We start from the raw sequence: 14,621 nt of genomic DNA, 5'->3' as shown, positions 1-14,621 counted from the left end.
CACCACTGTCTTCTTGCTCAGTTGTGCAACGGGTCATCCCACTTCTCTTTCTACTCTGGTTCAAACCAGTTTGCGCTGTTCTTTGAAGGGAAGTGTGCACACTGTTGTATGAGATGTTGAGTTTCCTGGCGATTTCTCGCATGCAATTTTTCCATATTTGAATCAAGGGTCTAAGGACAGAGGATTTCTTTCACTGTACAGATTGTAGAGCCCACTGAGGCGATGTGATAAGTGATTCTGGGCAACAAATAACATTGAGAAAATTGAAATAGTCTTCATCTCTCAGAACAAGAAAAGACGAGTTTCAGAACAAAGTTGTGTTTATTTCTGTCCATTTTGAGACTAAAATCCAGCCCACAAATGCGGATTCTCCGGATACTTAACTTGCCTGAGGAACGCCCATAAATCTGATCAATAAAATGTTATTTTGATTGAAAAACAAGTGTTTTTCTTTGAAAAAAAAGGACATTCCTAAATCCTGTGTGTTAAATTACGGTTTGACTGTAGGATCAGTTTAAAAAGACACAGAAGCGTTGCATGATGGGAAAACTGACAGAAGAAAAATGAATTATCAAGTGACACAAAGTTAAAATGTACTTTATAAAGACATCAGTGTTTTCTGCACATGGTGATGAACAAAATGAGACGTCTAATTACTGTCGGAAGTGTTTACTGTCTTTAACGTACATGGTTTACATTTTAAGCACCCATAGATACAACATATCTACACGGTAAACATTGTAACAGTACGACTGTAAACACGATACAAAATTATGGCATAAAAATTCATCTCAGGCAACATTTGTTTTCTAATATCTTAATATCTTTAATTACATCTCATAATATATTTTCAACAGAGTTAAAGGCACAGACGGCAAAATGCTGGTCGAGTGTTTCCATCTGCTGTCACATTAGATGTTACAGCTAATGTGACCCAAGATCAGTCCGACACAATGCTTTTGTCTCAGTTTGACACCAAAGACACACTTTTATGTTTTGGTCCAGAGTGGTGGTTTGATTGATTTCTCACACATTGGTCCCATTATTGATTGATGTATCAAACTGTCGTGTTGACTCGTATGAAGCTCTGGCTTGTCTCTTTTCAGGATGTTTGCTGCGCACGCTACAGAAATGTTCCCGCTCACGACCACAAACACTGGCGGGTTTTCTAACTGACTGTAAGTCCATCTCACACCAAACAGCACTTCTTGTTTTGTGGTAAACATCTCGTGTGCAAAGCTTCTTCCTCTTTCACATGAATAAATGAGTCGTTCTGATTACAAATATGTTGAAATATACAAAGTTTTCATCCATCTTGTGTCACAACGACACAAACAAGAACACACAAAAACCTTGATAATAGTAGAGAATAAATAAATATCTCCGTCCCACAGCTGGGGGTTAAATGCCACGATTGGTCCCAGAAAATCCCAAACTTTCCACCTTTTGTCTTCACAGTAAATAAAAGATTGACAGACGATGAGAAAGTCTAACGCAACCTCTGATTCGCAGCGTTGAAAAAAAAAAAGCTGCAATATCATCAGCTCCTGTTCCCATCATAGTGATACGCCCAGTAAATTAAATCATCTTAGAAACTATAAGCAGGTACAGGACAGTTAACCGTCTACAGCTCTTGTTTGCCTTTTGGGCACTTGCAGCGCTCTATGCTAACTCACTAGCATGTGACAGAGCTACCAGACACACAAGAGCAAGTTTTATGGTTGAGAACATTTTCTGCTCAAAATCAGCGCGGACCAAAACAAATGCAATTGAAGTTTGAGTTGAACACCGTCCTTTTTTGCTACTGGGAAAGTGAACCGTGATTAAGACGACTGCTAGCAGCAAGTTTGAAGCACGAACACTGTGAACATATTCAGGAAATGAAATAAAGGCCGGGGATCGACTGTCTGGCTTCTCTGTAGGACGACATACAGGAGGAACCTTCAGGTCGGTCGATAACGCCCTCTTCCTGAAGGCATCGCCTCGGTTGGTCAAGCCTTTTGAAATGTCACAATTCACAGACATTACAGTGATCAGTCCTTCAAGTTGATTAAAGGGACAGTTCACTTTTCCTTTTGAGGCAGCAGCTCCATGAGGAATGAGTCGCTGAGTTGCTCCGAGCTGCTTGGCTTCATTTGTGGTTTGATTTCCGCTTGTCATCTTCATACAACAGAGGCTGGGAACAAAAAGAAAGTACAACATCATAAATGAAACGAATGCAAATCGTAACTGGTGATGAAGGTAAGCGGTGCTCTTGTACTGACAGGAGCTGGTTTTGTCTGACGTGCTTTGATCAAACAGCTTCAGTAGAATTATTAATTCAACCTTTAATAATTTTTTAAAGATGTGAGACAGCTATCTTCCAAATACCACTGCAGCATTCTCCTAAAAAAGTAAAACAACCGGAAATAAACAACTGAAAACAGACTTTATATCATCAGGAGACGATGACTGAGCCTGACTTTATATCATCAGGAGGAGACGATGACTGAGCCTGACTTTATATCATCAGGAGGAGATGATGACTGAGCCTGACTTTATATCATCAGGAGACGATGACTGAGCCTGACTTTATATCATCAGGAGGAGATGATGGCTGAGCCTGACTTTATATCATCAGGAGGAGATGATGACTGAGCCTGACTTTATATCATCAGGAGGAGACGATGACTGAGCCTGACTTTATATCATCAGGAGGAGATGATGACTGAGCCTGACTTTATATCATCAGGAGGAGACGATGGCTGAGCCTGACTTTATATCATCAGGAGGAGATGATGACTGAGCCTGACTTTATATCATCAGGAGATGATGACTGAGCCTGACTTTATATCATCAGGAGGAGATGATGACTGAGCTTATATTTTTGGGTGAACTGTTCCTTTTCAATTTGAGAAGTCTCCCCGACAACACAGCGTTGTGTTGGAGATACGAGCCTCTCTACCAGCACAGCGTTCAGTCACCTTGCTCTCCAGCACTCGGCTGCGGGTCGGGCTGCTCAGCTCCTCCAGAGTTTCTGCCGTGGGACCGTTGAGGGTTTCAGGCAGCAGGAGGCCGAGACAGCCTGCAGACAGACCGCTCAGACAGAACACGGTGAAGGGCATGGAGGTGTGGAGAGCCCGCTGCAACACACAGACACACACACAGACACACACACAGACACACACACACACACACACACACACACACACACACACACACACACACACACACACACACACACAAAAAGGCATCAGAAAAACAAAGTATCTACAGTGTTTTCTGGGGAAAGAGTAAACACAAATCTTCTGTACAGAGACATATAAATCTAATAAATTGCCGTGAAAACATTACAGAGAATAAAGTAAATTATAAATAAGTGATTACTTGTCTATGGAAATAATCAGGGCTGCATGAATTGATTAAAATATAACGTCCAAGTGTAAAAAATGTGACTGCAGACGTGTCCTGACCCACAAATTTTCTCCAGATGGAAGAAAACATGTGTGATTATCGGTCAATCATCAGGATTTTAATAGTTTAGGTGAGAAAACAAAACAATTTTGAAGCAAAAGAATCAACTAATCGTGAACCATCAATCATAATATCCCACAAAATACTTGCAATTTAATTTCTTTTTCCATATCGTGCAGCCCTAAAAATAATCAACTACAGCTGATTTTATTAACTTGATCCATCTAATTAAACACGTTGTAAACAACCTGTCTGTACATGAACAATAAATACATTTTAACTGGTTTAACTCGTCAGTGCACCTTCACTTAATACAAATACATACAAGCTTTTAATCAAGAGGTATTCTCAAATAAAATCTCTGTACATACAAAGACTGAAATCTTGCAGTTCACACTAATTATCTGACACGATCTCTGATGAGGAAAGTTTAAATCTGTGTTGTTTGATCACAGCAGCTCTGTTATCAGACGCTGTGGTTCAGACTGTACCTGCGGTTCAGTTGCTGCATCTTGTTGAAGTCACGTTAATCCACCACCAGGTGTCAGTATATCTGCAGGTGTTAGGCTCAGCCGCAGGGTTAACTGAGGCGACGGTCAGAGTTCAGTCCGACTCCGTTTCTGCTGCAAAATGTTTTTCTCTCTCTGTGATACTTCAGTATCGTTCCCACCCTGAACAAACATTTTTATATCTGACTCACTCATCTGTTTTCATTTCCCACTCATCTAATCTGGTTTGTGACCAGCTTTGAATTTGTACAACTCCTTGTTTCTTATCTCAAAGCTTCATGTGTGTTTGTGTTCCTGTGGCAGCGATGATTCATGAGTGGCCGAGGCATTTGTATTTTACTCGAGTATTTCCATTTTCTTCTACTTTATACTTCCACTCCACTACATGTTGGAGGCAAATCATGCACTTTTTACTCCACTATCTTTATTTGATCACTTAAGTTACAAGTTACTTTGCAGATTACATGATTACATCAGAGTCAAACAAGCACAACTGTAAATTAATGTATTTTATTGGGACTATGAGACGTTTACTGCTGGAAAGGAAGTTTCTTTATGTGATAAAGTACAAATAAAGATAAAAGTTATTGTTTGAGGAGCCGGCTGATTAAGACTTTTGTGCAGGTGAGTTTGTCCCACATTTAATTGGAGTTTTGTTTCATGGCTTTTTACTATAAGACTTAACAATGTTTTCAGGTATTTTATCGGATATTTCCACTTTTCAGTTGAAATTTAAGTTTAGTAAAGATCTAATTAAGATTAAATTAATAAGGAACAATAAAAATCATCTCTGTTCGACCTTACAAATGACATTTAATATCAGATACTATTCATACGGCTCACTTTATTAACGTGGTATCTTTATTTTTGACCTTTGGGTACTTTCCACAAAGCGGCCTGATCAGAAATCTTCCTCTGTACTTTATTAAACTTCAGAGAAGTCCTGACTGAGCGCTGCTTTGTGTCACTTTGTCCTCCCTTCTCCAACATCTTAAACCAGCATGAGTCAGCAGCATGTTAAAGTCATTTTTAAAAAAGCAAACGAAGTGAACACGTGTTCACTAATTAGACTCTCAGCGAAGGAGGCGGTCCATGACGACATCACATGTAAAGTATTTGATTAATTTAAAGTCTGAACACGATTGAATAAAATGTATTTTTGATTCATTTCCTCTCTGGTTTCATGTCGGATAATAAAAGGTACTGAGGAGCAGAGCTGCAAAGAACACTTCCTGTTTCTAAAACCATCTCCATGACAACCCATTCGGCTGAGTAAGACGATGAGGTGTGGCAGAAAGCTCGCGAAAGCCCGGGAAACCCCAGACTGGTGGACTTTGCCCCGAGGCTCTTAAGCCTCATTGATTCATCAAGTTGAGCCGTTTTTAAAAATGAATCATCCGTTTGCATTTCCTCTTTTTTAATGAACTGAATGGTGCCTTTTATGTCTCACTTTACTGAAATCATTCACGTGTAAACAGACTTGAATTTTGAGGAAACTCCAAGTTTTGTCACCGACTTGAATCTCATCTTTTCGTATCGAACAACACGACAGTGTCTCAATGAATTGTTGATTTTCCATAGTTCAACATTCACTCACTACAAACCCACACACTGCTACCCAACGCTGTAAAAAGTCCCCAAAAGTCACACTTTTGATCTTCAGTCTGCCACCAGGCTCAATTATTCCTGGAAAAATAAAGGTCAACTTCTGGCACAGAGGAAGCTCCTCTGCCGTTTCACAACCAAAACATTGTTTTCTCCGGGTCACCAGAGGTGCCTGAAGCCCACACATTCTCTCCTCCAGCAGAAGAAGAAGAAGAAAGACAGACTCTGGTAAAAGTAGAAGTGCTGATCCAGCTTCTGTACTCCAGTAAAAGTAATAGAGTACAGGCTCTGACATGTACTCAGAGTATCAGAGTAAAAAGTCTCCCTCTGAAGGACATTTGTGGTCGAAGCTAACTGAAGCTCACGTCATATTAATATAATTCAAAGACTATTAAAGTTAAAGGTAGAGTCAGTAGGATTTGTCCCAGCTGTTCCTGAACGCACCAAAGAGATAGTTGATGGTTGAGTCTCATTCCCAGGACGTCAAATAGCCACATGTTGGGTTGGTAAAGCGTCCCGAGCAGCAACAAAGAGAGAGAATAAGAAACTCTCTGCAGATACGAGACACTAACACGCCTTTTCTCCCCATCCAGCCTCCCTCTCTGTCTGTTCACGTCTTTTACGTCTTTGTGTCGTCTCGCTGCGTCTGCCGTGCGTGATGTGCTCTGATAGGTCGACATCAGTCTTGTGATGTTGGGAAGGCGGCGTGCGATGACGCCAAATAACAATAATCCATAAATCACCTCAAATGCATCAAACTAAAGTAACGAGGCTGTTTGAAGCTGTGAGGAGGAGAAAGTTCAGATGTCAGCGTCTGACGGTCACTATGTCCAGGCAAAGGTGGAATAATTGGAATAACTGTGGAAACTCTACAACGCAAAAGAAAAAGAAGCCGCTGATGAACGAGGGAAGAAGGTGGAGACGCTCCGGTGTCAGTCTTTCTACAAAACCTGCCGACTTATTAACACAACGGCCTCTTTGACTCTGACTGTTCACAGACCTGAGATCAGAGTTTCTGGATCAAACTGAGATTCACACGGTTGGTTTTTGCTTTGGACAGGAGCCAGGCTGCTAAGCTGTAGTCAAAACTGTCTTTGTGTACAGTACTTGAGTAAATGTACTTAGTTACATTCCATCACTGCTCTTACCATGGAAGGAACAAATGGTGCGAGGATCCCTCCAACTCTGCATGACATGGAACAAACTCCCAAACCAGCGTTCCTGAAACACACAAACAATAAATCACATATAAATTATCACAATTAGAAGAAACACTAAAGACACACACCTGGTCAGCTTCAGGCAGTGTGGCGTGTGTGTGTGTGTGTGTGTGTGTGTGTGTGTGTGTGTGTGTGTGTGTGTGTGTGTGTGTGTGTGTTAATAATTAAACATGCAGGTGAGTTAGTTCACCTGATGACTGTCGGGTAGAGCTCAGACGTGTAGACGTAGGCGATGTTGAACGCTGCGCTGACCATCAGTTTTCCCAGAAGCGCTAACGACGTAACGCTCACGAAGGTTCCTGCAAACACGAACAAAACCAACAGTCCAACATTTTACTTCATCAGCACTTCATCAAAAATACTGTGAAAGACAACAAGTGACTGAATATTTGAGTGGACTCAGGATGTGAACTCTTTGCTCGATCAGGTCTCGTACATTTTGATCCATGTTTTGAAGAATAAGTGTGAGGGAACTGGATTTCTTTGAGCTCTGACGGTTCATCAGAGAAGCAGCGGCTGTTCTGACGCTGCAGCCATTTGCCTTTGTGTTTATTGTGGAAATTTATATCCCAATAACGAAACAAACTGGGCAGCAAAGGCCTAAAGGTTAAAACTCCCAACAGGATCATTCCTGGTTTTCACAGCAACATCAGAAAACTCCAGCTCGGAGCAGATGTTCCTTTTTACTGCTGATAATGTAAAAATATAATCCAATTTAATCTTAATTCAATGTTGAATTAATTTCCGGTCACTGAAGATAAAAAAACAAGTTTGAAACCAAAATAAAGTGTAAAACAAAATACAGTCGAGGCTTCAGCACGACAAAGACCGAGATGTTTGAAGCTGATCATCAGTGTCTTCTTTAAAATGTGATTTTTTACAGTTAAAACAAGCTGCTGGTTCAACTCTCACAGTCACACTGAGATCAGACTGCATGTTTTTATGGCAGCTTGCTGGCACAGTCCTGCAGGGTGGTGCAACAGGCCTCAGGCTGTCATCCTACTTCCTTCCTTCCTTCCTTCCTTCCTTCACATTCTCTCTGGGTTGAGTCATTGTTCAGGACTTGTTGGGTTTGTTTTGTTTCCACAACACATTGAAGCCGACACAGACGTAAGTGTGCGTCGCTGTCTCACCTGTGTTTTCAGGGACAAACATGGTGAAGAGGCAGGCGGATCCAGCCAGACACAAGAAACTGGCCATGCTCTTCCTCCTCCCAGCCCTAAAAAACACAACACACAACTCATCAGCGGAGGCTCAACGCTTTCTGCCTTTTCTTTATGCAAACAAGAAGAACAGAAACTAAATTAATAAAAAATAAAACTGTTTCTAATGAAAATATTTACATCTGTAAATCAGCAGATCATGAAAAAGATTGAAAACAGTAATTTAAAGGTCTGATCTCAAGAGAAAGAAATGAATGTTAAACACTTAAAGTTAATAATGGAACAATTTGCAGTCCTTCACTTTTATTAATCACTTTCTTATTGGTCACATGTGAGCGGATTGTAACGTGACATGTAACATGAGGCCTTCCCCGTCCCTCTCTCTCTCTCTCTGTTGTCTACACAAGCCTGTGGATGATTTGTTGAAGTTGTTCACACAGTCCACAGGATGTGACATTACGCATGTTCTCGAGAGCCTCGTCTCAGCTCAGCATCTAAACAGTGTAAAAACAGTTTGCGCACATAAACCAGCGACCGACTTCCAGCACAACACAGAAGGTACAGTTATGGACATGACACACCGACGGCTCATGCTCATGTTTCTACCAGCCGGTCTATTTATAATGGAAACGGACCACAGACAGGAAGTCAGAGAAGTGTAAGAGCATAGTACATTTGGTCAATTTTCAAAATAAAACACCCTGTGCAGACTACAGCACAACAACGATGGAAATAAAATAAAAAACGATACACGCTTAAAACAGACGAAGAGCAAAGCGATTAACATAGTATGGTGTGTGTGTGTGTCTCACCAGTGTTTGTTGATGAAGTATATGCAGAGCGGGTAGGCGGGCAGCTCCACCAGGCCATACATGGCTACGTTCATGTAGCGGCTCCCAGACGTGTCGCCGGCCCCCAGAGTGAGACCGTAATACACCAGACTGCACGCATACCTGCAACACACACACACACACACACACACACACACACACACACACACACACACACACACACACACACACACACACACACACAGAGCATGAATATGATCATGTACACAGAGCTTTACATTACTGACTCAGCAGCTCTTGATGTAGTTTCTGTTTCTTGTTGTCTGTAAACTGATCTGAATCGTCCTCGGCAGCAGGAAACACTACAACTGTTTGAAGTGTGAGAATATCGACAGTACAATCTGTAAACTGACCCGCTTCTCTCAAACAGAGAGAGAAAGCTTTCAGTCGTGAACATGAAAGTGTAAGAGGTCGGCGTGGTCGGGCAGAGTTTCTGTTGTAAACACATAAACAGATCCTCATCACAGTGACCTTTATCATTCGTTATCAGTGCAGCATGATACCAGCCACAAACTACATGCTATTTTCTTCAGCATTTATTAAAATAAACAGAAGCAAACCTCCTCTTACAGACAGGCTGAAGGACTACGCAACACGTTTAAATGTACGAAACACTAGAAATACTGTAGTTAAAGTCATTGTAGGAGGAATTGAACCAGCAACCCTGTGTTCATCAGTCTGTTTTAGCGGCTGTGCTACGACAGCCTGCGTGTTTTGTTCTTCTTCTGTGGTGGTACACTCACCAGACATACATGAGCACCATGGTCCTGAGGCGGAGGACCGGATGGATCACCAGCTGCAGGACCCCTCCGCCCCTTTTGCCATGGTTACCGGCTTTAGCAGCGCCGACGCGTTGCAGCATCAGGTTGTTCGCAGCGTTGCCGTTCCTCAGCGCCATGTAGCGAAGAACCTGCGAGGACAGAAAAGAAAAAAGGGACATTTTTTTACTCTTCTCCTGCCTGAAAATATTAAGACACACTGCAGCACTTTTGCAGAAACTAAACCTACCGAGACACAACTTTAGTTTGACTTTATTTACCTCCTCGGCTCGCTCCGTCTGACCCTGAGAATACAGCCAACGAGGAGACTCTGGCAGAGTGCTGCAGGAGAGACAAACATTAATACGTTAGAGACGTGCAGTTCGTCTTATAATCGGTTAAAACTCGCTAATACCATTGTGTACTATCGCTGTTACAGCCGATAATCTTTGTTATCAATATCTCGCATTATCAACACTGTGTGGATTAAATAATATATATTTACCGACTATGCTGGTTACGTACGTCAATTATGTTACTGCCTTGCAATGGATCCAAATTTTAAAACAAACACACCGGCATGGTTTGGTAGGATCCTTTTATGGGTCCTTTTAAGATCTTCACACTGGTGCTGATCGACGTCACCTCTCAGAAGACATGTCTCTAAAGATCTCCAGTATATTTGAATTGTTTTGGTTTTTATCTGGATGCAGGCGGAGGCTCGCACTCACACAGACAGCAGGAAGAACAGGACGCCGGACGAGTTGGCCGCCGTGGCCAGGCTCCTCCACGGCTGGATGAAGTAGCCCAGAGCTCCAAACAGGGCGATGCCAACGGCAAATATCATACTGGTCAACGTCCCTGAAGAAGAATAAACAGTCAGGGAACAGGGAAGGAAAAGTGAGTCATTTAGTGGTTAGAGTGACCACTTCACAGGTCTTATCCCTAAATTTAATCTAAATGATATTAAAGAGGAAAGCAACAGATCCTCTCATTATCTGATTAATATGTTAAACAATTCCTCGACTCATAATCTTCATACCGACTTGGCAGCAGTGGAGCCAAGTCATATAAAATGATGCCTGACAGGATTGTTTTGGTGTGTTTTCGTACCAGTCATGGCCCAGTACGACCTCCCCACATACTCCTGAGTGAGGACGAAGCAGACGAGGCCGATGCCTCCGTTCATCAGCCCCACCAGGAGACGCGACAGGGCGAAGATCTCATAGCTGGGAGCGAAGGCGGTCACGTAACCGAAGATCACCTCGAAGAACAGACCTGGAGGAAAGAGAAAGAGAAAGACGAGGAGAGAAAACAGATGAGGATGATAAGGAGCGGCGCTCAGAGGTTAAAGTTTGGCATCTTTATTGTCGTTCTCGTGTCTCTGCATGAAGCGTGAAGCTGAATGTGTATGAGATCACTAGAAACATGCACAGCATTGAAATTAACATCTATACGCAGGATTTTTAAACATGTGTAAAACCGTCATTAATCTGTGTTTAACTCCTTTTACATTGATGCCTGTCTGTTATTATTATTATTATTATTATTATTATTATTATTATTATGGCCCGAGCAGGGAACCTGCAAGGACCCTCTTGTATTTCCAATGTTTCTTTGTCACACCTGTTGAAAAATTTTATAATCTCCAGTCATTGTAAATTTTCACCACTAGGTGGCGCTGTAATCTAGGAAAGTGTGTTTTGGCTTATAACTCCCACATACTTTGTCGCACATTCAAAAACCTTATATCCACGCGTTCAGTGAATTGTGCTGAATTCCGTGATATAGGCCACGCCCACTTCCGCCTACCGTTTTTTTCCCCCAAATGCGCAAAATGTCACGCTGAAGCGCTTGAATGAGGCGCTTTTATTGCTAAATGACGAAACAATAGCTTGACTGCCTTGAGTTTTGATTCCTCAATGGAAGTCGTTGCATGAACAAGCCCCGACAGCAGCATGCCCCGACGCGCGTGGACTGCGAGGACCCGTTCATCGCTGCTTGCAGCTTTAATTTTTATTATGTTTTATTAATTTTCATATGTAAATATTAGCATGTTAGCTCAATAGCTCCCAGGTCATGTGATCAATTGACTCAAAATCAGTGTGGGATCATGTAACTACACTTGCCGCATGAGATACACCTCTTGTTTTTACATCTTTTCATATTTTTTATTATTTTTTATTAATTTTCATATGTAAATATTAGCATGTTAGCTCATTAGCTCCCAGGTCATGTGATCAATTGACTCAAAATCAGTGTGGGGTCATGTAACTACACTGCCTGCATGAGATACGCCTCTCGTTTTTACGTTTTACATCTATAAATATTTTTTATTATAACAGCCCAACGTACGTGGGGTAGCGAGGGCCCGTTCATCAATGCTTGCAGTTTTAATTTTCTCTTTGTGCCTCCTGTTCGTCATAAAAACAGGGAACAGTAGAAAGCAGCAGATCATTAACCTCATCAGAGGATGTTAAACTTTAGACACAGTTTTCTGAGACATCTCGCTTCTTTCTGATCTCAGTTGACAGCTGCACATGCTCAGTACCGATCAGGCAGCTGACAGGCTCAGGCCACCTAGACGACACGATCAGCGCTTACTTTTTAAACATTTTTAATTTTCTGTCTTTCAAACTCAGCGCCGACTGAGCGATGGTCAGGCTGCTTGACAGAGACAGATGAAAAGATCTTAATAAGCCAGCAGCCTTAACTTCAACACACGTCACAGCATCGCACCTGAAGTTAGCGTATTCAGCCGGACAGCTGACAGACATGCATTTAATTCCTCAGTTTGTCAGCACTCTCTCATAGCCCTTATTACTGAAACTTACTATTTAAAGTCATAAATTCAAATCTGTGAAATCTAAAATACGACTAAAACCCCTCTTCTTTTAAATTTTGTCAATTTTTAAAATCAGGCCCTTAAATGTTCATGTATTATGAGACAAACAACATCAGGACAACTTCACTGAGAAAGAATCTGTCTGATTACAGTCTGTGGTGTTTCTCACCCGTCAGGTAGACAGGTCTCCTGCCGATCTTGTCAGAGAGCGGCCCAAAGACGATGTTCCCGACCAGAAGCCCGGCGAAGAACAGCGATCCAGCTAGACTGACCTTATAGGCCTGCTGCTTGATGAGAAACCACTGGGGAACACAGAGACAAGCAGAAACCACTTACAGCCTTTGCAAGCTTCACTCATGCTGAATCAGAGGCCTCTGCTGGCTCCCTCACCTCGGTCACGATGGTGTCGATGTCCTCTGTGAAGACGACGCGCTGGCTGGATGAGACACCGTCCTGCTGCTCGATCTGGTACTTTGGTGTAGATCCAATCAGAACAATCAGCATGGACTGACAGGCCATGTACACCTGGAACACACAGATCACTTCAGTACTGTGGTGCATTACTGTAATATATCACATGTACCAACCTGCTCACAGACACTAATCACATAGTGTTTGTAACTAAAGGAATTTGACCATATACTGATTTTCAAACCTGGCAACCACAACTTAGGTGTCCTGTGTCCACATCCTGAAACATTTTATGACCCAGAAATAGAGAAAAAACTAAAATGCATCTCTCAAATCTGCATTCTTGTGAAAGAAAGTGTCTGTAATCAGCATTTAGGCAAACTCATGACAAACATTGATAATTGATAAACGTGGAGACAGCGTGTTACAGAACTGGTTCATTGATTACTAGTGAGACCTGTGTGGTGCAGCCTTCACACTGGACCCCGGGGTGACAGATTTTTAAACTGCAATGTCAATAAAACCTAAAATAAAACACTACATGTGATTGTATGTGCTTTATATAGTCTGTGAAACATGTTAAATTACGAAAATGAAGACATACAGAGGACAAAGTTAAAGCCTGGAATGACAAGTAGTGTTTTATACTGAGGAGAGCGTTATATACAGAAAAAGAAGGCAAAAGTTATCAAAGTGTCACGTTCACCTGAACATGATGTAAACCTTCTTCAGCTTTGGGGTTTTGGGGTTTAGCCCGTTTAACGTTAGCAGTAGCTAGCTAACGTTTTGTTTGCTAGGGGGAGCGGTTAGCTTCAGCACTTTGATAAACTTCCTGTTGTGGACATTTACGATTAAATTAGATATTGGTGTTAATCCAGACCAGCAGGGAGATTAGTTCAAATGGTTTAATTTATCGTGGTACATTCGGCATGTGTGAGACATGTCTGTGAGCTTCACCCGCTCAGTACATGTAAACAGTCGACCTGCACGTCAACGCAGGGATTAGCCGCGGCGCGTGTTATTTGGAGGTTCGTTACGATCAATTCATGTTTAAATGAATTTGTTTGGTCAGCCGAATGATGGAATAGCTCACATAGATACAGAACATGTATTAAGTTATAGGCTGTCTTGTTTGTAAGCTTGGCCATAAGCAAGACGATACTATTCTCTCCATTTTTTAAAGGGAGTCTGGTGTATGGTTCTCTGACGTGCACTTGCAGCTAACTTGAAAGCAAGTGTTGCCAGCAGCAACATTTAAGTGTTGTAGCACTGAATCTTACTGTGCGACTCCACCGCTGAACTTTTAAAACGACCTCGAGCAGAGTCTGGAAGCCACGTAGCGCTAACGTTAGCGCCGCTGCTGCTGTTCCGTAGCTGTCCGGGCTGCAGGGACGCTTCTCGTTTCTCACGCATACAACACACGTTTTTAAACTATACTAACCTGTGTCAGGACAAGGACAGCCACCGCCCGCTTCTGGTAGGGTCCAAACTCGCCAACAACTTGAAAGGCTTCTTCTAGATCCATCCCAGGTGGGGCGGCGAGGCTGCTCTCCGGTGTAGCATCACCACAACAGCGAGTGTGACCCGCGCTGACTTCCGGCTTCGCTTCTCACTGCCGCCTCCATTTCTGACTCATGGGAAATAATGACAAGTCCTTCGTCTGGTTGGGCGGTGACAGATTTATTCAACTTTAAAAAAAAAAACGATTCACAATCCGATCAGCACTTTAAAATGTTCCTAAAATAAATTACACATAGAGGCATTAAGGAAGCATGTCCACATAAGGCACTTGAGCAAATTAAAAAG

The 14,621-nt window shown here is 42.2% G+C and overlaps 1 protein-coding gene across 1 annotated transcript; it reads right to left on the bottom strand.

Moving 5' to 3' along the window:
* Positions 1 to 581: 581 nt before the first annotated feature.
* On the bottom strand, positions 582 to 14,390 carry slc22a15 (solute carrier family 22 member 15). Its single transcript, XM_084376244.1, has 13 exons — positions 14,257 to 14,390; positions 12,795 to 12,929; positions 12,574 to 12,706; positions 10,673 to 10,837; positions 10,291 to 10,420; positions 9,841 to 9,901; positions 9,545 to 9,711; positions 8,763 to 8,903; positions 7,921 to 8,006; positions 6,978 to 7,086; positions 6,716 to 6,788; positions 2,964 to 3,122; positions 582 to 2,176 (listed from the first exon to the last, which is right to left on the bottom strand). The coding sequence occupies exons 1-13, from the start codon at positions 14,338 to 14,340 to the stop codon at positions 2,132 to 2,134; spliced, it is 1,488 nt and encodes a 495-aa protein (XP_084232370.1). The 5' UTR covers positions 14,341 to 14,390; the 3' UTR covers positions 582 to 2,131.
* Between the last annotated feature and the right edge of the window lie 231 nt (positions 14,391 to 14,621).

Source organism: Pagrus pagrus, assembly GCF_965226575.1.
Source record: "Pagrus pagrus genome assembly, chromosome: 15".
In the NCBI taxonomy this organism is placed as follows: Eukaryota; Metazoa; Chordata; class Actinopteri; order Spariformes; family Sparidae; genus Pagrus; species Pagrus pagrus.
The sequence above is the reverse complement of the archived record's forward strand: the minus strand, read 5'-3'. Positions and strand labels throughout refer to the sequence as shown.